At 40.4% G+C, this 27213-nt stretch overlaps 1 protein-coding gene across 6 annotated transcripts; it reads left to right on the forward strand.

The window, feature by feature from the left end:
• On the forward strand, window positions 1-26259 carry RNF8 (ring finger protein 8). 6 transcript variants are annotated; one of them, XR_009762376.1, is made up of 9 exons: window positions 3-239; window positions 2785-2913; window positions 6519-7259; window positions 13274-13336; window positions 15139-15228; window positions 15559-15666; window positions 17030-17234; window positions 20105-20353; window positions 25354-25443. XR_009762376.1 is itself a non-coding variant. In XM_061624880.1 (8 exons), the coding sequence occupies exons 1-8, from the start codon at window positions 117-119 to the stop codon at window positions 25391-25393; spliced, it is 1506 nt and encodes a 501-aa protein (XP_061480864.1). In that variant the 5' UTR covers window positions 4-116; the 3' UTR covers window positions 25394-25485. The 6 variants fall into 6 exon arrangements, 4 of the variants coding, with proteins under 4 accessions (XP_061480866.1, XP_061480864.1, XP_061480862.1 ...); XR_009762377.1 differs by having other exon boundaries at window positions 4-239; window positions 17030-17241; XM_061624880.1 differs by lacking the exon at window positions 20105-20353 and having other exon boundaries at window positions 4-239; window positions 17030-17241; window positions 25354-25485.
• The last annotated feature ends 954 nt before the right edge of the window (window positions 26260-27213 follow it).

Below are 27213 nucleotides of genomic sequence, written 5' to 3' on the forward strand. Positions count from 1 at the left end.
TAAAAACACACACACACACACACACACGCACATTTTGCCCAAAGTTAGGTGGAGCTGATCTGCTCACTCCAAATTGAGCGATTGCTTCTGCCTGTAGTTCTCGCGGGCCGCGAAAGATGGCGGAGTGTTTCGGCGGGGAGAGTAGGGTTTCTCGCCCCTTAGAGGTGTCGGGTCAAACTTGGTGCCTTAGGCGAGTGGGTATGAACGAAGAGTGGCTGTTACTGGAGAACGGCAGCGAGGTGAGAGTGCAACAAGAGTTCCCTTTCCTCGAGCGGGCTCGAGGAAGAGAAAAAAGGAAGGAAGGAAGGCTGGCAGGGGCGAGGGCGGTGAGGGAACACGTTTAGAAGGGAAGCATGCGCCTCCTGCTGCTTGCGTGTGGAACTGCACTGCCTGAGCCTTCTGTACCGCCGGGAACGTGCAAGTTTTCTTCAACTGAGTGGTCAAGGTCGGGGGATGGAGGGTAAATAAGTGTGTGTGTGGAGATATAAACTTTCTCATTTTCCTTTCGTAGTCTATCACTCTTAACTCAGTAATCGAAGCTGTTTTTGTACTCTTTCAGAGCTACATGATAAAACCCACAGTGTGTGTTGTTCTCTTTAGGTTCACCTAAGTTCTAACTTGAGCAGAATTCGGTCCCATCCGCACTATATAGTTAAAGCAGCATTATGCCACTTTAAACAATATGGCTTCCCCCAAATAATCCTGGGAACTGTAGTTTGTTAAGGGAGGGTGAGAATTGTTAGGAAACCTCTATTCCCTCACAGAGCTACAATTCTCAGGGTTCCCTGGGAAGAGGAAATGGTTGTTAAACCACTATGGAAATTGTAGCTCTGCGTGGAGAAAAGGGGTTTCCTAACAACTCTTGGCACCCTTAACAAACTACACTTCCCAGGATTCTTTGGGCAAAAATGCCTGTTGTGGATGTTAAAATGAGATGTTAAAATGAGCTATTTATTTATTTACTCACTCACACAGACACACACAGACACAGACGCACACACACACACAGACACACACACACACACCCCGAAGCTCTCTGGGCAGTTTACAGTAACTAAAAACATTAAAAACAAATATACAAATGTAAAACACATCTTTTAAAAACAATTTAAAACACAGTTTTGTATATTTTATGTGGGTATCAAAGCACTAAAAATGCTAAACTGTTATGGATCAGGCATAGACTGACAAAACTCTGTGGTTGTGGCTTTAGGTAGTAGTAAATTTCTTTGGTGAAGATTTCCTGGGCAGAGTTCCTAGTTAAAAATTGGATGGTGTTTTGGCTCCGTAGTGTTATAAGTCAATTTGCATACAGCCATAGCTAATATGGATGTGTATAATAAGTCTGTTAATTTTACTATAGTATTTTAGAGTATTCTAACACAACAGTTCTCTTTTATCTATGTGTGCCCAAACATTGCTTCATTTCCATCTAGAATCTAGATTAAAATGATGTAGGAGTTAAAAATAATGTAACAGGATCACCCTAAGCATCTTTATTCTGAAACAAATGTTAAGTGGAACTTGCTGTCAAGAATGTGCTTAAAATTGTAACCACCGAGGTGTCCATGCTAGCTCATCTTCATCATTAAAGATTTGTGCCTCAGTTATATTTCTGTAATATTCAGTTATATTTCAAAAGAAATGTTCTTTTGTCTAATTTAAACTTGCCCTTATATAGTAAAGTTTGCAGATTATGACAAAGTAATCAATATAATCTAAAGTGACCAAGCTAAATGCAGCCCACTATCCATAAATGACAGCCTACCCCAACAGTTCCATAAGCCTTCGACTTTTGTTGCTAGTGTGGAATTGCTAATGCGAGGATGTTCCCAAGGTGATGGGTACATTTTGACTTTGAGTCACAAATTGTGTAGGCTTGTTCATTCTTTTGGAAACAAATGCAATGGAGGGTTATGATTTTATTAAAAATGTATATCCTGCTTTTTCATAAGGATTTGTGTCCACAGTGGTTCACAATGCATAAACTATGCACAACAAAAAATAAGTCAAGGGACTGTAATGAAAGATATCACTTTTTTTCCCCAATGGATTCACGTGCAGTGATTTTGGTAGAAGAGTGTGAGGATCTTACAAGTGGCAGGGTGGCTGGAGCAAGTTTGTGATTTGGAATCTTTGTCTGCTACTTGGAGGATCTGCTTTGTACCCGTGAACATGATGATCTCTGAAGCCACATGGTGAGGCTGAACTGTGACAAGAGCCAACAGGCAGGATAGAGTCTCCAAGAAGTCATGCACATTTAGAGATTATACAGCTTCAAAGAATCTTGACAATCCTGCCCTCTTTTTAGGGTGCACAAGGCCATATATCAGTGGGGTGAAGGAGAAATGAATCATTTAACATAACTTGAACAGGGCTTATCAAAAAATATATAGACATCATGGTCCAGACTGTTAAAATCTTATGTTGATATAATTTGAGGTTTGATCTTTACAGAAAAATGAATGAATGTCAAATTGCTGGATACAAACCTGAATAAAATTAGATTTTGAAGAATTCATAATTTCATTGGCTTTCTCTGATGTTATTGGTAGCTTTGACTTGTTTCTATGTATTTTCTATGTACCTTGGATGTACCTGTTATAGTAAATAGCTCTCTTGCCTAATGTTCTCATTTGCAGAGAGTCAACATTAGGCCTCGGATTACTTTAAGAAACTAATGAATGCATAGTACCCATTCCACAGCATTAAAATCCAGAACAGATAATTTGTTGGTTATATTGGTAAGGAATTGATTAATTGTTTGTTTGTTTGTTTGTTTAGGTAACTATAGGTCGAGGAGCTGGTGCTACTTACCAGCTGATGTCAAAATCCTGTCCGTTGATGGTCTCTCGGAACCACTGTGTTTTCCAGCAAAATATTGATGGCCAATGGACAGTGACTGACAATAAGGTACAGAAAATTGCTAGAAATCAACTGATTTGAAAGATGCTGAATGCGGAATCCATTTTGAAAGTGTGGTCTAAAAAGCTGAGGGCCAGGCTAACTACAGAACATATGCTAATTTAGTATGCAGTTTATGGAAACAAAATTGTAGCTGTGATAATATAAATCTGATTGAGTAAGCTTTTTTGTGAGAATTACCTCAAGAACATAGGGTTATTTTCTTTAACAGAGCACTCAGAATGTCTCGTCTAGAAATTTGATGAAGGGGATATAATCAATGGTATCCTAAGGCTATGTGAGTGGAAGGACCGCTTGTGGAAGGCGTCTCTGCCCAATTTTCCTCTTTCACTGCCCCCCATGAAAGAAACCATATTTTCAGGAGGGCCTCCCATCTTTTGGAAAGACTTTTTGGGAGCTATGGTGGTAGGAAGACAGGCTGTCTGAGTAGTCTTTGACTCATACAGTTTTTGAACAATAATAATAATAATAATAATAATAATAAAGTTAATACCTGCTGTAAAACACAATACATAAATATATACTCAAGAAAGATATATTACTTACAATGTTAAAAACCAGCAAAACAAATAAACATAAACAACAGACTGGCATTAATGTCCAGCAAAAGTCTGAACAAATAGATGAGTCTTCAGCTGTCGCCAAAAAGTTATAAGAAATGGTGCCAGCTGTATCTTGGAGAGAAGGGAATTCCATAGTTGGGGTGCCATCACTGAGAAGTACCTCCTTCAGATTACTGCATAATTAATTTCAGATGGCTGTCGCACTTAACACTTGTATAGCACTTTCAACTATTCAGACATGCATTATCTGCTTGTAATTTTTACATCAGTCCTATAAGGTAAGCCAGTATTGTTGTTCTCTGTATTGCTGATGGGGGAACTGAAGCTGAGAGAGAGAGACTAAGTCTGAAAGGGAGTAGCTTGTCTCGGGTCACTACTGAGTTCATGGCAGAGGTGAAATTTTAGCTGGTGATGTTCTGATGTGTAGCTCAGCCTCTTAGCTGCAATGTTATACCAGTTTTTGATTCTCCCAACATTTGCATCCTGCTTTTCTTTCAAGGAGCATTTGAAAGTTAACATAGCAACCCTGTGGTGTTGGTTAGGATTGGTTATGGCTGACCAGGGATCTGAACCAAGTAATCCCTGGTTCTAAGTCTAGCACTCTATGTATTACACTATACTGGGTCTCTCATTTTGCTCTGGAAGCTATTTTTTGTTGCTGTATGAGCAGTCCTTTAAAGCTTTCCTACAAATACCTTTTTATTAATAAGAATGGTGACTTCTTTTTAGAGTTTTGTGGAAAGCAGGGGTGACAAACCTGTGGTCTTGCAGATGTTGTTGGGCTACAACTCTCATTATCATTCCTAACTATTGTCTGTGGTGGCTAGGGATGAGTTGGAGTGCTACAAACTCCCTGCCCCTAACTTAAAGTGTTGAAATGCCAAAAAAACCATCAATTCAGCTGATGAGAGGGCCTTACCCCACTTTCACCATATAAACTGCCTCTTGAAACAGGCTTCTTCTCTAGCATTACATATGCTTATTTTTAAAAAATGGCATTTTCCTGAATTCTGATCTAAATTAAGGTCTCAGTTGATTATTACCTCTAAATTCTTCTCTGAATTGAGATTTTAAACCCATACTTGAAATTTGCATGAACGTCATTGTAGAATGGCAATATAATCACTAAAATTATCATTCACCAAGTTCAGATTTTATGCAAAATATTAACTATTGATTCCTAAAGTAAGGTATATTGCTGTGGACTTTTCAGCCTAATATATATATATATATATATTTCCTGAAAGAGATACTTTTCTTTAGGTTTGTTTTGAAAGTACAGATGAATGATTTGGTTAGGAGTCTCTTTGCAAATTGTGGTGGCAGTACAATATCTGTTCTTGTTTACAAATATAAGAGAAATATGTCTCAAGTCGTCAAATAGAGAAGTGATCCCTGAAATGTTGAAGAGTATATTAAAATGTGTGGAAAGATATAAATATATTGTGGAAAGTTCCATTTTCTATTTTAAAATCTCATTGCAGTGGATGATGGGAAGGATTTTTTCTAATGTGGGTCTTTAACCTAGTTATGGATTGCCTGGGCAATGTGATACATCTGCATCTAGAACTACTTGTTCTCCATGCTACCTTAAGGTGCATGAAATGTATGACAGCTAAATTCTAAGAGAGAACTTTGTAGTCTTAAGACAACATCTGCAAGTAGCCAGAGTTGCTGCCTTCCTGTGCACCACCACTCTTAGTGACTGTCTATTGGCTCATGGTACAGTCCATAATGGAAGAAATCTGACTGACAGCCAATCAGCTTCAGAAATGAGTTATGGAGAAATGGTGGTTTAACAAGAAGCATCCCACCAGGCACAGCCTGCTCCTTCTCCCTGTTTCTCCTCTCTATCAAGTATTTCTCCAGCCAGAATAGGTAAAGTTGTTGCCAAATTCACATTGAATAAGAATTAAGAGAGCCTGTGCTGTTTGCTGAGCTAGTGGCTCTTTGCCAGCAATCCAGATATCAAGCAACCAGCTTTCTCAATCACCCTTTGGAACTGCCCTCCAAAATACATTGGGGAGCAAACCTTTCAATATAACTTGGTAATGGTTACTATTTAAATACTTGTAACTTCAAAATAGCCTCTGTCCTAGGCCTGATTTTAATACAACAGCCACACTACACTTCCATGTGGACAGTGTACCATCTATATATTGTCACATTTGTAAATGGTGAACTGTGATTAGGCTACAGTGTGTGTAGGAATAGCCACATTAGATTGGGAGTGTTCCCACATGATATGTTCCACCAACTAGTTTAAGATTTCCAAATGCAATGCCAGGTGTGTACTATACCACTGTTACCCTGCTTGAATCAGATCCTTAATAGCTTGAGTCCAAAGGTTGGTCAAGATGACAACTTTCTGTTTGGGTACTATAGCATGCAACTGGGGGTGCAAGAAACGTATAGGGAGTCCGTGACGAGGGCTATAAAGGGGCTGCCAATGGTGCTGCTACATAGCATGTCACTTTCCTATTTGGCCCATTTAAGTGCAAGTTACAGGACTCTACTATTGATATTCTTACTTTGATGTTTTGGACTGCAGTTGGGATGCTTGTTGTTGAGTGTCACATAAGCCAAATCCCCCCCCCCAAAAAAACAAATCTTCGTTATATTCTCAGGCAGTTGTAATGACTTGTGCGTGCTTCAGTCCTGTATACACTTCACTGGGAGAAAGTGCAGCACTGATGTTTGATTAGACATGCATAGGATTGCACTAGTAGTTTAATAGTATTAACTAGCATGAATATGTAAAATATAAAATTTGCTGTAGTGACTTGCTCAGGTATTTCCTGTCGGAGTAGGAAACGCTACTGTCAAAGTAAGGAATAAAAATTATGCTCATGTCTTATCAGGCATACTAGATCTGCTCTAGTGCTAGATCACTATATTTTTAGTTTGTAGTATTATTTAATCTGTCTTTTTTCTTGCTGGTTTTAAAAAAAAAATTCATTGTTTTTGGAGGAAAAAACTCTTTTGTAATTCTTTTTGAAAAACTTTTCTTTTTAAAATAATCTTCCCCAGAGTCTAAATGGTGTCTGGCTGAATTGTGAACGCATTGATCCAGCAAGGCCCTACCTCTTACAAGAAGGTGACTGTATCCAGTTAGGAGTTCCTTTAAAACACAGAGAAACAGCAGAGTATGAATATACACTAATAAAGGAAGAATGGAAGAAAGTTAGTCCATTTTTGGCACTGAAAAATGACCAGCTGACTGAGAAAACAAAGGACATGAGGGCTAAACGTAAAATTAGCTTGGAGGAATCAGAGGCATCTGGAGCGGAAGGGCCTTCCAATTCTAGATCCAAAAGAGACAAAGTGTCTTCAGATAATGACTCTTTGGGGAAATCTGAGGGAGGCAGGACAGAACTGTCCAAACAACCAACAACAGAAAACATTGACATAGTGTTGCTTCCTCCAAGGCCAAGTAAAAAGGAGAAGAAGAAAAATCACTGTAGCACTGTTCAGCCTGAGCATGGTTTATCTGTCATCTCTAAGGACCAAAATGCCCCAAATTTGGCACAGTCTTGGAATGGTTTGGAACAAATAATGAAAACTCTGGCAGATATGACAAAGCTAAAAGCCAAGGTGCAGGAGAAGCAGACAGCAGTCTTGAATGTAAGACAAAAGAACAAGTGTGCTCCAAAAGAGATCCAGGTTTTGGAGCAGGAGTTGCAAGAACTGAGGGAGGAGTTATGCACTGAGCAGGAGCATCAGCAGCAGCAAGTGGAACAGCTGGAGAAGACCTTCTATGAGAAACTGGAGGTAAGTACAGCCATGTTTTATACAGACACAGACACACACAACTTACAACCTTTGAATTTGTGCCTAAATAAGAATGGCTGGATGGGGGAAACGATTGGCATTTTTCAGCATTACAGTAGTCTCTCAGACTACCACACCTTCATTTTCAGCATTGAGGGTTCTTAATCATTCATTTAGTGTGACTAGTGATGCATTTTGAATAGCATTGCCAATTTGTTTGAAAGTGTAGTTTAGCTTCTTAACAAAACCAGCTGGATTTTTATTAGTGCAGGGTGAATTAATGCCAGACATTTCAGCTATACTGAAATATCTGACTGCAGGGGAAAAGCACATGCAGTATCATGTACAAAGTGTATTGCAAGAACTCATTTCAGTGTTCATATATTGTTCAGACTGCCCATCCATGTACCATATCATATAATGTTTAACACACTTTACTGCGTATAGAATAAAACCTTATGCATGATGCAGTCCACACTGGTCTTGTTTCATTGCAGAATTTGTACAAAATAAGCAATTTAAATGTCATTGTAGTTGCTTAATTATGAGATTACCAAGGAAAGAATTGTTTCTCTCAACTGCCACTTTGTTCCTTGTCCTAATTTCCTTGAATTTCTTGTGTCATAGTGATGCCCACAAAGCACATTGATTAGTGAGGCACATAAGATATATTTCTGCAGACAATGCATATTTTGAGGAGACTAGGTAAGATAGGAAGAGCAGCTACAATTAACATGTTGCTCTCAGGATACTTGATGTGCTTTTAGTATGGCTGCATCTTGTAGCTTGTGAATCACAGCTTAGTGTGTGATTGAAGTGCATCAAAAGATCAGTATTGGAGTGCAGGGCCTGTCACTCCTAGGGCTACAGGTTCAATAGAAATAGTGAAATAAATGTATTGTTATATGATGGCTGCAATAGTTAACAGCAAACTGTTTCACTTTCTGTTGCACTGTCACTTCAGTAAGGATCAGCATACTGTTCTTGACTTTGTCCCCAAACTACTTTTAGATCTTCCATCAGTAATTAAGCACGAAATTCCTGCTGATGAAGTAGGGAAATGTCTAGCAGTAAACAGCTGTGCAAATGTACAATGTGTAATTTGTCCCTGTTTGATTCCTCAGTCTCCGGTTATAGAAGTAAGGAGGAGGAAGAACAGAATGGATGGCGGAACAGATCTTTCCGTTCTATTTATGAAAGAAAGCCAAAGAGTTTTCTCACAGCATGATATAACATGGTTTCATTTAGTAGCTTGTGAGCCATAGCTTAGTGTGTGATTGAATTACGCTCAAGCTTGTTCATGTAGTGCTAAACCATGGTTTAGACTTACAACGGCTTCTCCCCTCTGCAAGGGTGGGGGACCCATTAAGATGGTCCGCCCTCGGAGACTAATGAATCCGGATGGTTTTCAAAGGGCTCTGGGGAGTTTTCTGGCTGATAGGGCTGGCGCTCCTGTCGAAACCCTGGTTGAACTGTGGAATACAGAAACGACCCGGGCAGTTGACATGATCGCTCCTGCGCGCCCTCTCCTGTGTAGAGCTCATACGGCTCCATGGTATACTCCAGAGCTGAGAGCGATGAAACAATATAGGAGACGGCTTGAGTGCAGATGGAGACGGACTCCTGATGGATGCAATTATGCACTGGTAAGTGCCTATACCAAGTTGTATTTAGGGGCAGTGAGGGCGGCAAAAAAGTGTTACTTTGCTGCCTCTATTAAAGCATCTATCTGCCGCCCAGTGGAGCTCTTTAAAATTGTCCGAGGGCTATTACATTCTGGCCCTAGGGACATGGTAGAACCAACTAAGGCTCGCTGTAATGAATTCGCTAGGCACTTCCAAGATAAAATCTTTTGCATCCGCCAGGACTTGGACTCCAATGTTACAGCAGTTGAATCATATGAGGTCTTCAGAACACAGCCTTGTCCTGATTTTTTGGATGAGTTTCAGCTGGTGCAGCTCGAGGACGTTGACAAGGTGCTTGGACAGGTGCGTGCAACCACTTCTGTGTTGGATCCTTGCCCCTCTTGGCTAATAAAAGCTAGCAGGGATGGAACTGCCGGCTGGACCAGGGAAGTGATTAACGCCTCATTGCGAGAGGGAGTGGTCCCTAACTGCCTGAAAGAGGCGGTAGTGAGACCGCTTCTGAATAAATCTTCCCTGGACCCAGAAATTGTCAATAACTATAGGTCGGTAGCAAATGTTCCATTTCTGGGCAAGGTCCTAGAACGAGTGGTTGCGGACCAGCTCCAGACACTCTTGGATGAAACCGATTATCTGGATCCATTTCAATCGGGTTTCAGGCCTGGTTTTGGCACGGAGACAGCCTTGGTCGCCCTGTATGATGACCTTTGCCGGGAGAGAGACAGGGGGAGTGTAACTCTGTTGATTCTCCTTGATCTCTCAGCGGCTTTTGATACCATCGACCATGGTATCCTTCTGGGGAGGCTCGCTGAGCTGGGAGTTGGAGGTACTGCGTGGCAGTGGTTTTCTTCCTACTTGGCGGGTTGTCTCCAGAAGGTAGTGCTTGTGGAGCATTGCTCGACACCCTGGGCCCTCCAGTATGGAGTTCCGCAGGGGTCAGTTCTGTCCCCCATGCTGTTTAACATCTACATGAAGCCACTGGGTGTGGTCATCAGGAGTTTTGGAGTGCGCTGTCACCAGTATGCTGATGACACGTAGCTCTACTTCTCCTTTTCATCTTTTTCAGGTGAGGCTGTCAATGTGCTTAACCGATGCCTGGCTGCGACAATGTACTGGATGAGAGCTAACAAACTGAGGCTCAATCCAGACAAGACTGAGATGCTGTTAGTGGGTGGTTCTTCTGACCAGATGGTGGATGTTCAACCTGTCCTGGATGGGATTGCACTCCCCCTGAAGGAACAGGTTCGTAGCTTGGGAGTACTTCTGGAACCTTCCCTGTCACTTGAGGCTCAAGTAGCCTCGGTGGGACGGAGTGCTTTCTACCAACTTTGGTTGGTGGCCCAGCTACGCCCCTATCTGGACAGGGACAACCTTGCTTCAGTTGTCCATGCTCTGGTAACCTCTAGACTAGATTACTGCAATGCGCTCTACGTGGGGCTGCCTTTGAAGATGGTTCGGAAACTGCAGCTTGTGCAAAATGCAGCGGCCAGATTGTTAACACAGACCAGGCGGTCCGAACGTAGAACACCGGTTCTGGCCCGCTTGCATTGGCTGCCTATATGTTTCCAGGCTCGATTCAAGGTGCTGGTTTTAACCTATAAAGCCTTACACGGCTTGGGACCACAATACTTGATGGAACGCCTCTCCCGATATGAACCTACCTGTACAGTGCGCTCAACATCGAAGGCCCTTCTCCGGGTGCCTACGCAGAGGGAAGCCCGAAGGATGGTAACAAGAAAAAGGGCCTTCTCAGTGGTGGCCCCCGAATTATGGAACAGTCTCCCTGATGAGGTACGCCTGGCGCCAACACTGTTGTCTTTTCGACGCCAGGTTAAGACCTACCTCTTCCCCCAGGCATTTTAGCATTTTAGTATTTTTAGTATTTCAGTATTTTAGTTAGTATAGGTCTTTTGGAAATTTAATGTGTCATGTTTTAAATTGCTTAATGTGTGGTTTTTAAATTGTATGTTGATATTTTGATGTTGTAAACCGCCCAGAGAGCTTCGGCTATGGGGCGGTATAAAAATTTAATAAACAAATAAATAAATAAATAAATGTGAATGTGGCCAGTGTAATCCTAGTTCTTTGCGTATTTCACAGTTTCATAAACTCATTGTCTATATCTGTAATGCATACTTTCCCCTTATATATAGTCACACTGGATTCCAACTCACTACATACCATACTTCTGTCAATTTCTCAATAAAATAGTAACCTTTCAGTTGTTCCCCAATTTTTAAAATTCTGTTTTACTTTGATTACTTTTTTTATGTTTTCACATATGTAATTCTAGCTATTTGAAAGATCGCCTCCTTACCTACAGACTCTCTTGGGTGTTGAGATTGGCAGAAGGGGCCCTCTTGATAGTTTCACTGCCCTCAGAAGTTTGGGGGTGGCGACACAGGAGAGGGCATTCTCTCTGACAGCGCCTAAGTTGTGGAATTCCTTCCCCTCAGAGGTGCATCTGTCATCTTCACTGTACAGCTTTCCTTGTATGCTATAGACACACCTCTTCACCCTGGCTTTTGACACTTCAGATGTATGTTTTAGGACCCTCTCTAGCTATGAATGTAATTAGTTTTAAACTGTTTTTAATAATGTATTTTATATTGCTGTGACCTGCCCCTGGGACCTACTAGTGAAGGGCAGGTAATAAATTTATGATGATTATGATGATGTATATATTTATATATAAATGTATAAACTTTGCTTATCAAAAGAAATCTGTTATTTAAAATAATTGAATAAATATATGATGGCATCTAAAATGATACTGAATTGAAAAAACCTCTTTAGTTATTTCCACTACCTTTTTCCAGTAGTTTACTTGCCTTAGCACATTCCACTGCCTATGAAAGCAACCTCTTCAGTTCTTGACAAATCCAAGTAAAAGAAACTAATAGGGGCTGTCTGCTAAAGCACAATGATTGATTAAGGGTTGGTTCACACATTAATTTCTTAATGAGCGAGCACATATTGTCTGTGGTGGATGCTTACAAATGGTTATGAATAGGTAAGAAATAGGACTTGCCCAGTTTAGACAGAACAGTTTTGTGCTTTCATTTATTTGTTCAGGTTGCAATCTGTTTTTATTTGCATTAAAATATTTTGTGTTCTTTCCCTCTCAATTGCTTTTTATTAAAGATGATGTTATCATCATCTGTATTGTATTGTGCTTGTGGTGGTAAAGCCTCACCATTAATAGTGCATGCATGATGATGGCTTAGGGATGGAATGTTTGCTGTGCATCCTACTCCTTCCACCTAGTGACATTGGTAGGACTGTCAAGTAGAGAACCATTACCCTGATTTCTGCCGCATCCTGGAACTTAGTCAAAGGTGGAGGGAGAGGCTTGTTCTCAAGGAGGTAGAATTGAGCCAGGCAGCTTCTTGGGCTGTGACTCTTTCTAACATACACTCTCCACCAAGCTGCCAGTGTCTTTTCTGCCATCCTTTCAGATATGGGCACAGGTGCTGCTATAGCCATTAAGAGAGCTAGGCAAAGAGTACTAGCTGTTTGAGCTGTTAGCAGCAGACCCACACACTACTAGTTGTTGTCCAATGTTATACTTTTTTACTAATAAGGAAGCTCTAGTGAGTTTAGTGGAACTTGCTTCTTTCATTGTAACTTTCATACTTTAAATATGTATTTAAACGTTAGAACCAGCAAGCTGGACTTTTAAAGCTGCTCTTAGAGCAATGTGGAGAAGCTTCCTTGTATTTATAGCAGCCACTACAAGTTTCTTTCTCTTCCAGCAAAGAGACAGCCACCGCTGATTCAGTCAGTCTTGTGATAGTACATGTACTTGCAAGGAGGCAGCCATGAAATTACTGCCATGGCTGTTTTCCTTCTTTGTTTGGTACATTGGAAGCTGCTTTGTACCGAGTCAGACCAATGGTTCATCTAGCTCACACTAACTTGCAGTGGTTCTCCAGGATTTCAGACTCTCCCAGCCTTACTTGACGATGCCAGGAATTGAGCCTGGAACCTTCTGCATATAAAGCAGATGCTTTACTACTACGTTATGGCCCTTCTGTCCTACCTATACAACCATAGCAGAGAGAACAAAAAGTGAAGCTTTTCCAAGCACTAAATGATTAGATAGTTTGGGGTAAAAATGTAATGTATAGTGTATGTGCCTCTGATTAGGAATACTTTTAAATTAATTGAAGATTACCTTATCAGATTTCAGTTTAGCATAGCCAGCAGCCATTCTTTGTTCTTATTTACTGTGTATGAAGTAAAACTTGTTTGACTTCTCTTAGCGCATTCTTCTATCTTCTATTATCTTCTGTTATCCTGCATGTTGCTGTTCGTAGTTGTATATTTCCTTCCTGTATTTGACTTGACACACTCTTATTTATTGTTTAGGGAGCAAAGGAGGAAGAAGGAGAAGGGAGACTGAAGGAACAACTGGCTCAGGTCCTAGCGCAGGTAACTTAGTACAGTTCTAGGTTATTCCCAGTATTTGCATGACTCAAGGATGTTCAGATGTTACCCCTACTGGCAAATTGCAAGAATCCTGCATCCTGCAGTTCTGTATTTTACAGTGAGACATGCTGTAGCTATCTTTCTTGATCAGATGCAAGCAGCCAAAGTAACAGTCCCTTTCTATAGGAAGATTTGCAAAGACAAATATTTATGTAGCAAAGAATCCAGAAAAGACAGCTTCATAACCATTAGCAACCTGTAATGAGAGTTTGTTTAATTTGACCTTTTAGTTGACTTGGTCTAATCATTTCATAAGTTATTGCTCTTCATCCCACTGCTGCAGCATATTGTTTAAAATTTCTTAGCCAGGTCACAGGGCCTTTTCCAATTCATTAGAATTGTTTAGGAGAGTTAGTTTATAACATGTTCGTTCAAATGAGCGGTATGCTGTATGTCAGTGGTGAGAAAACAGTGGCTTTCCGGAGATTATTGGATACCTCCATCAATCCCAGCAAGCAGTGCCAGTAACCAAGAGTGATGGGAGTTGTAGTCCAGCAGCATCTGCTCCTGAACTCTGCTCTACATTATTGGAAATAATATTTGCAGAATTACTGCAATTGAGCAGCTTCATACACTGTACAAGGTTTCACTATTTGTGTGTGTTCTTACACAATTAAGTAAGCAGACTTAATATGTGAGCATAATTATTGGATGGCAGGAACTTCTATGACCAAAGAAAGATCTCTTTTCAGATGCCACAATCATGGGAATTACTGCTGGCCAATAACTAGTCATTCAGCTTCTACAGTTATATTTATACATATGAATATATTCTTGGGAATGGGGCCAGTTGAAGCTGTTGGTACTAGTGTACAAAGCCCTGAAGAACATAGGACCCAGTACTTGAAGGAGCACAAAACCAACCTGGGTTTTAAGATATGTGGTGGAGACCCTGCTTGTGGTGCCCTCGTTGAGTGTTGACCAGGGAGCCGCTATATATAGAAGGGCTTTCTCAGTGGTTCCATCTGTGGAATGTCTGGTACAAATCCAGCTGTCCCCCACTTGATAATCATTTGAGTGACAGCTGAAGGACTGCTGCAGCCTTGAAAGAAGCACAGCAAAAGCTGCCTTATTTGTTTAAATGGGTGTGATATACTGCTGTTACTGTATTTTAACTTTGTTTTTAATGTTGTATTTTATAACTTTTGTTAGCTGCTCTGGGCTTTGTATGAGGAAGAGTGGAAAACTAATAAATAAATAATAATAAAATCTGATAAAACTCCCACTTTTAATGTTCATTTTTTAAAAAAATTACTTTATTTTTTATTTACTGTTTACAATCAAGAAATTAAAATGTCCATCCCCTCACAACAATAAATGTGGGGTACATTCTTGCACATTGTCTATTTTATTCTATAACTGTGGAATGTTTTATAAATGTGTCTCTGGTCCAGTTGGATGGCTCTCTATGGTCCAACTGAACTTTGTCTTTTAATATCAGTTCAGCTTTAAATGTGGAACTGAGCCCAAGAGGTCTATCCATAAACAGACATGAATTCTTGGCAGTGAGATCCTTCCTCGTTGCTCTTTCTTATGTTCATTCTAATATGGTTGGTGGCATCCTTACATTTTAGCTATTACCTTCTGCCTGTTCATTTTTCTGATCTAAAAATGTTTTAAGTATGTGTATGTTTTAAGAAATGTTTGTTTAGAGAAATTAACTTGTATTTCTGCAGTGAATTGACATATAATGTGGCATGTATAATTGGTTAATGAGAATTCCTGTTTGGCTTCTAATTTCTTAGCATCGAGCTCTGATGGAAGAACTGAGCCGTAGTAAGAAAGATTTTGAAGAAATCATCAAAGCCAAGGACAGGGAGCTGAAAGAGACTAAGGTATGAACAGAAGAAAAATACACCACAGTGGAAGAATTTGACAGTTTAGACCTTGCTACAAAGCCTCCCACTCTGAAGTATGTATTGTTTTGCAGTGGAGAGAAGCTCTTCTTTTACATAGGTAGAGGCAAGATATCTTCATGCTTTCCTTTGATTTTTAATCTGTGGTGGAGGAATTTAGTTATATGTAACATTAGGGGTATTTTCATATTTTCTTCAGTAAAATCACAGTTTTCACTTAGAAAGTATGTCTCAAATGCCCAATAAATGCTCATTCCTCTGCAGTTGTTTACCTGCAGTTTTTTCCTTTTGTTTTCTTCTGGGCTGCAGGAGGAGAAGGAGAAGGCAAAAGCACAAAAGGAAGAGGCTTTGAGCCAGATGAATGATGTACTAGAGAATGAGCTGCAGTGCACAATTTGCTCTGAACACTTCATTGAGGTAAAATAAGCAACATGGTTTTCTTTGAAAGAAAAAAGATTTAAGGAGCAGTATTAAGAGCACAGATACTTTAATCCCCCTTTCTTGGCACTGAATCAATTTGAAATTCATCTAACCCCATTTTTATTCCTGTGGATTTCTGTGGGTTGGATCCAGAGATCCTGTGAGCAGAGGCCTGCTCATGGAAGGAATGCGTGTGTGATTTTTCACAGATTTCCCCTTTCTTCCTGCAGCTCTCTGTGTCCCTGGAAATATGATCTGAAGGGTAGGAGTTCCCTTTGGCACATCATGAGAGGTTTTGCAGGAGGCCAAAGGAGATGGGGGAATCAGTCAAAATTGCCTCCTCTTTGGTGAGCGGCAGCTTCTGCTGGATCATCATCCCTTCCACAAATAGAAGGATCTTTCCATTAGCAAAAGAGGCTTTGATTCAGAGTAGCTTAAATGGAGTTTGCATCTGTAGCTCTCTACAGGATGTTTGCTTTTTAGAATGGACTGAGATATGTTTGGGAGTGTGAATGACAAATCTTTCTCATTAATTCACTTAAAAGAATTTTAATCTGAAACATTCATGAATGGCATGTGTCTTACAAAATAAAATAGAGATGCCTTTTTACTGAGTAATGGGGCTTACAGATATAAACAGTATTACCTGTCACTTCTGTTATTCAGTAATGGATAGGCCCATTGAACTTGTGAGCCACTTGAAGGAAGAGAGGTATAAAAATGCAATAAGAAGTAATTTTGTCTAACAGCCAAGCAAAAAATAAATACAGGCACAGATACAAAGATAAGGAGAACATGCATAGTTAGTCTTCATCAGAAGCCAAACTAGATTTTCATCAGAGGCCCTTTTCCAAAGTTAGGTGGGTAGCCATTGGAGAGAAGGCCTTTTCAGTGGGGACACCCAAATTATAGAATTTGCCTCTATATTTGAAGTGCTTGGTGGATGGGTTTTAGATGGCAGACAAAGGGCTTTTAGTTGGCCTTTTTAAAATAACTGTTTTGCCTGGTGGTTGATTGGTTTGGCTTTTCTTTTTAAACTGGCTTTGCTGTGTGATAGCTGTTCTCTTATATTGCTTTTAGTATTTTGAATTTTTATCATTTGTTTCTATTCTGAGATGCCTTGAAATGTCTGTAAATAAAGCAGGATATATAAATCTTAATCTAATGTAATATACACGCCATAAGAAATTTGAAAACTCTTATCATACTGCACAGGAGAAATAACCATTCAAAACTGCCTTACTGAACTGTAACTTAAGTGTTTCACCATTCTCTTCTATAATATTAATCCTTTCTAAAAATAAAGGGAGTGATGAATGAGAGAGTACTCAGATATTGGACCTTCGTCCTTGCTTTACAGGCTGTCACTCTTAACTGTGCACATAGCTTCTGCTCCTACTGCATCAATGAATGGATGAAACGTAAGCTGGAGTGTCCAATATGTAGAGGGTCGATATTATCCAAGACACGATCGTTAGTTCTGGACAATTGTATTGATAGGATGGTGGAAAACTTGGATGATGAGACGAAACACCGTCGCCTGTCCCTTATCCAAGAGCGAAAAGGTGAGAGGTGGGTCCTCCATTCTTAGGCATTTGAACATTCCTTGGCACCAGCTTACTGTAGTGATTAATTAGAAATATATTGATCAAGTAAAATTTGTTTCTAGAGATGGATTGATTCCATAAAGGAAGCCACAGACCTGAACTTACAAGATCTGAACAGGGTGACTCATGACAGATGCTCTTGGAGGTCACTGGTTCATAGGGTCGCCATAAGTTGTAATCGACTTGAAGGCACGTAACAACAAGAAGAAGCCTGGTTTTATTTCTGTTCCTGATTAAGGCTTTCTCAGTTCCACATCTTGTTTTAGACTTAGCATTTCAAAGTAAACTGTACAACAAAGTTGTTCTGTAAAATGTATTTGTCAAGGCTGGTATTTCCCCCTCCCCTGCCACAAATCTTACAAATAAGTGCAAGGTGGCTAGCCTTCTCATTCAGCCACCTCCTTCATTTCATGCTAGCATTAGTTACTTTATTTATTACATTTATATTCTATCTTTCTTCATGGAACTCTTGGGAAGATAGGGTCTCCCATCAAGGTACTGACTAGGCCTTGACCTGCTTTGCTTAAGCAAGATTGTTGCACCATGTGCTTTCAGACCATGCCCTAGGACCAACTTATTTACTGCTATGTTGCAAGTGAGGAGGGCATGTCTGCTGCAAAAGTTGGAGTCTAGAATCCAGCTTAGATGTTGACACTGCATTGCTCCATCTCTCGATCTATCTTATGTTGAGACATAGCGTAGTCATCTTTCTTCTCTTTTATTTCTTCCTGTTTCTCTTCCCCCTCTTCCCACTTTTTAACATTATCCTTGGGACAGTTTTGCCATTGGGTAGCAGGGATGTTTGGGAGAGCCTTCTTTCTTCATTTGGAGAAGCTCACTTGGACATGTTTTGAGAAACTACTCTCTTTTTTTAAGAGAAATAGATAAACAAGCAGTAATGGTTATTTGTGAAACACTAGATCATGCCTTTGTGGGTGGTGTGATAGTTTGAAAATTCTATGCTTGGAATAAATTGAGGAGATCACATAGGACTGGACAAGCATACTTAGTTTGCCAAGTTTTAACTAGGTAGGTTGGGTTTGGAATGCTGAAGAAAGTGCATGGATCTGAGGGAAGGGACAAGATGCAGTATGAAAGACCAAGATTTATGCAGAATACAAAAGTTCTACTCTTGAATACAGGAAGCATTGCATAGTCCCCCACTCGACTGGATATTTTTCAGGCCAATGTCAAGAGTGAAAATACCCATGTTCAGGAGGTACATCAAGTTTTCAGAGAATCTGGAGCAAGTAGCTGCTACTCTTTTTTTGGCAGGGGGAGGGGGTTCTGGGCTTATCCTTAATTCTGAATTCTAGACAAAGGGAAAATGGAAAAATAGGAGATAAATTTCTGTGTGAAATGGCTATATAATAAATATTATTTCTTCTTTGTGCTAGTGCAAAGCCATATGTAGCTTTTCTTTCAAATGTATTAACTAGTATTCTGTTATTAGAAGTAGTTTTATTAACAGGTAAGAAACGTTACCTGAATATTTGAAGTTATCATTATTTATTATATATTTTATACCCTGTTTGCTGGCCAAGATTGGGTAACGTGTTAAATGTATTTGAAATAATAAAGGAAAACTGGATTTAAAGTTATGAGGAAAATAATTTAATTCCTAGCAGTAATAAATATATTTAGTATTCGCCCATTTCTGGCATTTTCTTAACTTTGGGTGAATGAGGGCAGAGTGCAGTGTTGGGTATTTGGTTTTTACCTTAGTTTCTTAAGGCTAGGCCATGCTACAGAAAAAGGTTGGTGGCATAGTACTGATGCTTCTCAGTTTCATATGACAGACTTTCATTTAGAGTGTTCTGTCTTGATTCACTCAAGGCAGGGATGTGTGACTAGCTGATTTCCACATGCACTCTCTCTTTCTTCCAGCTCCTCCTTCAGTATAGTCCTTGCCTTAGCCCCAAGATGTGGTTTTCCTCTCTTCTCTTTGCCTTTAAACTCAGGTTTTCTTTTAGTGTGTTGCATTCCCTCCTCTTCTTCCTCAGTTTAATCTCCACTTACCTCCCTTTCTTTAAAAAAAGAAAAGGACCTTTCATTTCCTGTTACCCTTTCCCCTCCAGTTGGCTCTCTTCTTCTGCTTCCTTATTCCCTTTCCTTGAAACGTATCTTTTTGCCCAGGCCTTTCCTGTCATTGAGATTAGATTTTGTACCTTGTATCTTTGTATTTCTATTGCCATATTTTATTGTTTCTATGATGTGCTTGATAATTTTATATTTCTATTGTATATTGTACATCATTAAGTGGTTCAGATTATTTATAAATGGATCCTGCTGGCAATAGTTCTGGAAAGCCTGCAAAGAAAACTGCAGCATGATAGGATTATTCAAAAAAAGTCTCTAAACACCCTCTAGATGCCAGTGCAGCTCCTGCTGAAAGCACATCCTCTATGTCAACCAGAGTTGCTCTAGTTGCTTAGAGCCAATCAGTGTAGGCCACCATGCCTCCCTCTGCTTCTTTTGACTGTTGCCATGAAGGGAAAGCTCATTGGGATGACTCTGATCAGCGCTTCACATCTGGCAGCAGTGGGTGAACCCATCCAGTGGAAAATGCTCTTGTTAAAGCTAATCTTCCTGTTTGGCTGCAATAGGACACACCACAATTTCTAACAGTGAAAGTGAAAGCAATCTCATCAGTGCCTAGCAATTGACATCTGGTGATTATTTGTCAAGAAGAAAGGGAAAATAAGGTGGTTTCAGATGGAGATTTTTCAGACCAATCTAAATTAGAATAAATGCTAGCTCTTCAAAACTAGCCCACCCTGGGAACTGATCATTCCTGAATTCCTCTCTCATCTTTCTTTTTCACAAAGGAGGTTATGGTAAGCCTCAAGGAATCTTTAATGGCTGATATTTCCAAGAAGCTCAAATCTAAGAGGAGATCTAAATGTGCAGTGTTCAGCTCTTCTTTCCTCTGTTGTGCTGACTCTTCCCCTCACCTTCTCACCATAAGAGAAAAATGGGGGGAAAGCCCTGAAAGCTGATCTCATCATTCCAGCCAAGGACTGTGCAAGAACACTCTCCAGAATATGAATCTTCTGATTCCCTTTCTCCTGCCAAGGGTAAGAATTCCTCTAAGCTTACTTCATCCAAATTAAGGACCCTAAGTTCAGTATGATGCTTTCTGTGCAGCCTCCCCTCATGCTTCAGACAAAGAGGATGGTCAGTGGAGGTATATGGCTTGCAGGAAGCTCAGGGAGCTAGATTGGTTAAGGATTCTGACTGTTTACCTTTAACAACTAAAGCAAAATCTGCTCTGGGCTTGTACTGTGCTGAATAGGATCCAGCCCAGGCACCATCCAGGAGAGTCTCAGTCTTGCCATCTGCCAGAGTTTTTCAGAAGCTAGACGCATTCCCTGCAGCATTCAAAGAGATGGTTGAATTAAAGTGGGCCACCCCTTTGGGCAGTAAGAAGTCTAATAGCTATGCACAGTGGGGTTTTTTGTGTAACTATTTTTATTGGATTTTTCAAAAATATACATAAAGAAGAAATGCATAAACAAAGAACAAGGGGTGGAAAGCAATCAGTAAGCAGATCTTTTGATACCGGATCAAGAGTTCCAAATTTCCTGAGAGACCAATGACAGCTGCTGTTGACGTTCTGAAATATATACAAAATGAAATTCCATCAAATGGTATAAAACAGCTGTGCAGAGTTGTTATGCAATTGAGTAACTTGTTGTGGATTTATTTAAAGTGCCATTAATGGACACACCTGTAGCAGACCTTTTGGCTGCAATAGGACACACCACAATTTTCTAACAGTGAAAGTGAAAGCAATCTCATCAATGCCCAGCTGTAAAGAGAGGGGGAAATGCTGATTTAATCTTAAAATGGCTCATTAGGCCACAGCTTTTGCTTTTAAGGACAGCTTCTGCTTCTTCCCTCATAGCAGAACCAGTTTCTTATAGCTTAAGTAATTGACTCGAGGCCTAAACCTTGATATGTATAAATTACACAGGTACTTCTCTAAATAGTCTAACGCCCAATAATTTATTGCATATGCTACATTGGATGCAGTTCTTTTTACTGCCTGAGCCATCATAGTTAAAGTAGTAGCCAGAAGGTCGGAATGGCTAGCCCCCAGGGAAGGAGGAAGCCATAGGTGCCACAAATGAGTGTTTATTATGAGCCTGGTGCATTTTGGAAAAAAATCCTTTTTCAAGGGTGCTGCAAATATATAAATAACATAATTAGCAAAAGGGCAATTGGTACAAAATAAAATGAACATATATTCTCCTGAATCAAAAAATGGGACTGCCCCATTTTTGTGATTGTGTGGACTTCCTATCCAGAGGTAGTTTAGCTTCTGTCCCCTTCAAGGGGACTCGCCTCTTCAGTGAAGAGGCTCTTAAGGACGTTCTAATTAAGATGAAGGACAAGTACAGAGGTATGCCTTTTGCTCCCAGAAAGGATGACAAGTGTCCACCTAAAATATTTCTCTTATTTTTGTCCCAAAAGAGCATCTTTATTGTTCGAGAGATTTCAAAAGTAGTAAACTAGTCCTAACACAAAACTGGATTCACCAGAAACCAAAACTTCTCTGCAGAAGTCCAGCTGTGCCCCCACACTGGGCAAGCAGCTGTTCCAACATTGTCAGAGCTCCAGTCGGGGAACAGCTGCAACTGTTTGCCTCTACCTGGAAAAGCACCACTACAGCTAGTTTGGTGCAGCTATAAAATAGAACTTGCTGATGTACCTTAAGACAGCTTTCACTCATCCCCAACTTTCAGATCCATAAAGATTGAATTATCCAAACAGCAATAGGTTACCTACAAGGAAAAGGAGCCATAGAACTGCTCCTTCCAAGCACCTGAACAAGTTAATAAAATATTGCAAGTTCTGTATGGAAACTCTACAGCCCTCAGAGACCATTCAAGAATAAGATGATCTTGCATCAGTTGACCTAACAGAAGCATACCTACCAAAGGCCATTTTTCAAAGCCATTGAAGACTTCTTCATTTTGCCCATGGAAACCAGCATTTTCAAAACAGAGTGCTTCTGTTTGGCCTAGCCTCAGCGCCTCGAGTCTTCACAAAATCTGGTTGTGCCAATAGTAGCACACCTACCCCTACAGGGAATCCATCTGTATCCCTATTTAGACAGCATCCTGGTCAAGTAAACCTTTTATTCCAGGGCCATCCAGGACCAACAGGTTACTCTTAATGTGACTGGAGTGACATGGCTTTCTACCCGGAACTTACCCTCTTTTTACCTTAAGCCTCAGCAACTCTGGGAGCACGTCTCCCATAGGCTAGATGTTAGAATAGTACCACAGCCACTGCAGCAGCCCTCTCCCTAACTGGTAGTATTTCTAACATTTTACTTCGCATGCCACATGGCCATTGGCCACCAGATTCACCAGACACTACAAGTTAGATCTATACTAAGGCTTTGGTGAAGATGCCTTTGGGAGAAGGATTCTACAAAACATTATGCCTCTTGATTAATAGTAATTTATTTTTACTTTTAATTGACCCACCCCTAGTTATTGCATAGCTTTTGTATGTTCCTAAAAGTGGGTATCACGCCAATCCAAGAATGGAGCATTGCTTACTTACCATGAATGGGCCTTCCCGGTTGGCTTGTGGAGACATCCATTGTGAAACCCTTCATTTCATTTTAGCAAGTGGCTGTCTGTTCTTACATTTGAGCCAATTCTACTCATGCTGTCTACTAGCATACAGTTGAATTGTACTCTACTTGCCCTACTCATGCCAGATTGTTTTTGACTGTTTTTGACTTCCTGTTTTTTCCTGCTCTCATTCTGTACTATACTTCTGTATCTGTTAAAGCTAAGGATTTTTTACTCTGATGTAAGCATAGCCATGGGTGGAATTGAAGGAGTAGCAGAAAGTGGGAGAGCACATGCAAGCAGGTAGCCCATATGCTCCTGCCTTGGGCGAAATCAGAGGACACAACCCTCTAAGTGGATTGTGATGTTCCTGCTTATAGTGTAAATATAGTAAGTGCTGTTTATATAGAAGACATATAGTAAGTGGAGTGAAAGAGGAGGGGGGAGTACATGAGCATTATTCGCTGGATGATTGGCTGAGCGTTTGAATGGCTGGGAGTATAAATGGAAGAATGACAGTTGAATCTGGGTGGATGTTGGGAGTGTGGAGAAAGAGGTGTTTGAGGGTGGAGGTCAGGAGTGTGGAGAAAGAGGGAGTTGGAGTTCTGATTAATAATAAAGTCAAGTACAAAACAGGAATAGATGAAACCATACGCTTGTGAAACATTCTAAAACTAATCTTGTTATTTCTGATATTTAATAAATACTTATTTGGTTTACCAAAGGCTTGATCCTTGGCTGGGAGATATACATACCAGAAGGGAGGGCAAGGTAATTACCAAGGCTGAACAGAAACAGTATCTAATTGTGGCAGCGGTGAAGGGAGGAATAATAACAATTCAAGTATCCAGAGCAACCCAGAGTTGTATGCGTTATCTATAAAGATACAAGAGGGTTGGGAACAGCATAAGCAAGCAGTCACAAAAGTAACCAGCTAGAGAGAGACTCAGGCAAAGTCTCTGGGAGTATTGGTTATAGGACGTGACTGGTGGTGCTGCCTAGCAGGGGGATCTAGTGAGATCTGTGCTAGAGCGGAGTGAGAAACCATATAAAGGACGGTCCGGACTGGTGGTATCCCTGGTGGTGCCTAGTGAAAGGCAGTAGCCACAAGCAGGTGGGAACCTGACAGGGAGAACCAGGGGAGGGCATCATATGGATATCTCCATATGCCATACTAGCAGGTTTATTCATGGTAAGTATTTATGAAACGTAACACTGGTTAATCTGTTTGAAATATTGAGGTACACCTAAGTTCTACTAATATCAGTTAAACTCAGGCAGTTAACTGGGTGGAGCAAAAATCTAATAACACACCATGGGCCTGGGTGGGTGAAGCCACTCTGTTCCTAGTGGCCTTCAAGTACCTTCAGATGTCAAGTGCTGTGGAATCCAAGCTGTTGGCACCCAGTATGAACGCGGGTGGGGGTGTCTGCTCCATATCATTTGGAAGGAAGGGAAAAATGAAATGAAATGCAGAACTCGGTTTGTTTGCAATGAGTCACTGATAGGAGACACCCACAGAAGCTCTGCTCATGGCCGGAGTTCGATTCCAACGGAAGGAGGAAGTCGAATCTCCGGTAAAAGGGGTCGAGGTCCACTCAGCCTTCCATCCATCCGTGGTCGGTAAAATGAGTACCCGGCATATGCTGGGGGGTAAAGAAAGGCCGGGGAAGGAACTGGCAATCCCACCCTATATATACGGTCTGCCTAGTAAACATCGCAAGATGTCACCCTAAGAGTCGGAAATGACTCGCACTATAAGTGCGGGGACACCTTTACCTTTTTTAAATATTAACGACTGTTCAGTTGTTGAGGATATTACATACCACTTCTACAGCGGGGATGGATAGCCCAGCAACATAAACATTTCTGCCACTTCACTTGCTTTGTTTTCTGCAGTCCAACTTTGTAATGCATTTTATGTGAAACTAGAATGGATATTAGTTGATTTGCACATTATTCGTTCAACTTGGATATAAAAAGTATCCAAGTTTAAAGATAAAAATGGCACCATTAGTAGTGAATTTCACATAGACCTTTAACTGGTTACGTAAAACACAGTAGTTGGGCATTAAGTATTTAGATATCTAAGCATGCTCTTTGGACCCCACTGTTTGAATTCTCACCTGTCAATTCTACTGCAAGATATTAAGAGGAAACATCTAAGAACATTTTAGTATGTAAATGTTGACTTAGTCTACTACTTAGACTGAGAGTTGGACTTTGGCCTGCAATACCCAACCTGGAATCCTCTGCTCAGTTATATAAAGGTACACCAGGTGGTTTTCTGCAAGCTGCTGCTGCTCATTTTTAGACCCCCGTCTGTAGAATGAAAATAATAATGGCCGTCATGGGATTATTTGAGGACGAAAAACTTAAAATCACTTTTGTACGTTGAGATATTTGTTTTTATTTAGCAGCCTAAATAATGTAAATACTTTTATCTGTCAGCTAATCACTCTTATTTGTATGTGTTTTAATTGCAGGGAAGCGGGTTGTTGTGGAGAGCCCAGCTTCAGACAGTGAGAGCAGTACTCTTACATCTTCCTCAGACAGCGAGAGCAGTAGTGTTACCTCATCATTGGACAGTGAGACCAGTAGCCTTACGTCTGTACACTCCATCATGTCAATAAGCAGCTTTGAAAGCGATGACTATGAAGGGGACTCTGACAGCCACAATGTTATCTGAAGCATCTGCACTGCCCCCTTGTAGTTGTTTGGAGTTTGCTTGGGGTGCATTCTACGGGAAAGGATTGGACACTTGGAACTATGAAGAGACTGGAATATAAATTGTGGATTAAAAGGGCTTGGCGGGGTCCCGTTCTTTTCTTAATGGATGTATGATATCCTCATCTCTGAAGCATATGATCAAAAACTTATGACTCAGATACGTTTTTCACACTAGAGCTATGGTAACTAAACTTAGGTTTCTGTTCTTGTTATGAAAATTCTGGGAGATGATAATGCATTACTGAGCTTTAATAATCACTTACCTCTTAATAGGTTGAACAGTGCTGGGTCATCAGCTAAATAATTGCTTAAGTGTAACTTGATGCAACACATACTTGCTTTTTGTGACAGAAAGCAGTTTACACATGACTCGTGTTCATAAGGAGAATTAGGATGTTGAGTTTAAAGCTGCATAATTTTAGAGAAATAGTCAAGGTTAAATTTACCCCACTCTTAAGATTCAGTACCTAGCTTCCTAGAAAAGCATCTTAATTGCCTTCTCTCAAGGCCTCTTGCCAAAATTGAGCAAGCACAGTCAAAACTGTAGCAGTGTTTTGGGGCTTTGGCCTATAGTTGAGTAGCTGGACTAGGGTTGCCAGGTTCATGGCCTGAGACTGATCCTGTATCTTTAGGAGAAGAGAAAGTCAGCCAAGTGCATGTGTTCTTGCAACCCTGTAATGGGAAAAACCACAAGGTGGAATTCTCCCTTCCCCCTGCACAACTTTAAAGATACAGAAGACCTCTTAGTTGCCAGGCCGGCCTCCAAGAGGTCTTCTGTATCTTTAAAAGTTGTGCAGGGGGAAGGGAGAATTCTACCTTGTGGTTTTTCTCATTACAGTGTTGCAAGAACACCTGCACTTGGCTGACTTTCTCTTCTCCTAAAGATACAGGATCAGTCTCAGGCCCTGAGCCTGGCAGCCCTAAGCTGGACCGGTTGAGTGAAGAAGCTGTATCTCTGAACAAGCAGAAGGTGGCATTACATATTTATCAGTATTCACAGAATGTTTGCAGCAGGTCAGGTTCCATTTCAGGAGGTTTGGCTTCAAACTAGCAAGCAAATTGACTAGGTAGCTTTTTTTTTTGTCTTGGTATATCCTGAGATGGTTATTTATTTAATTAAAAGGTATGATTTATATAAAAGGAAAAAACACCCTTTTATTTCTCTGTTCATGTTATTTACATAAGCTATCATTAGTTTCTCATGTTTCTAAAGAAACTAATGTGTGATACTCTCCAGATCTGTTTGTATAGCTAATTGAGTCTGGCTACCTTCTTTTTTAAAAAATGGCTTTAATGCTAATGATGACTTTAAAACTGTTATAATTGGATATTTTAAAGTCACTTAACACCCCTGTTGCAAGTACCTGTAAACCATTTCAGTAGTTTACTATTGTTAATAAATTATTGCAGTAGGTTCATAAATTTCGGCATTTTTGTTCAGGCTCCTCAGCCCTGAAGGTGTTAGTTGCAAATGATAAAATAAGAGGCAAAGGCACAAAGCATTATGTCCTGTGTTGAATTTTGTTATAAATTACATCATATGAGTATATGATTTTTAATTCTAAGAAAGTGGCAAAGTGTTTACCTACCAAGAAATGTATGATCTGAAAGGCTTG

This window comes from Rhineura floridana, chromosome 4 (assembly GCF_030035675.1).
Source record: "Rhineura floridana isolate rRhiFlo1 chromosome 4, rRhiFlo1.hap2, whole genome shotgun sequence".
Classification (NCBI taxonomy): Eukaryota; Metazoa; Chordata; class Lepidosauria; order Squamata; family Rhineuridae; genus Rhineura; species Rhineura floridana.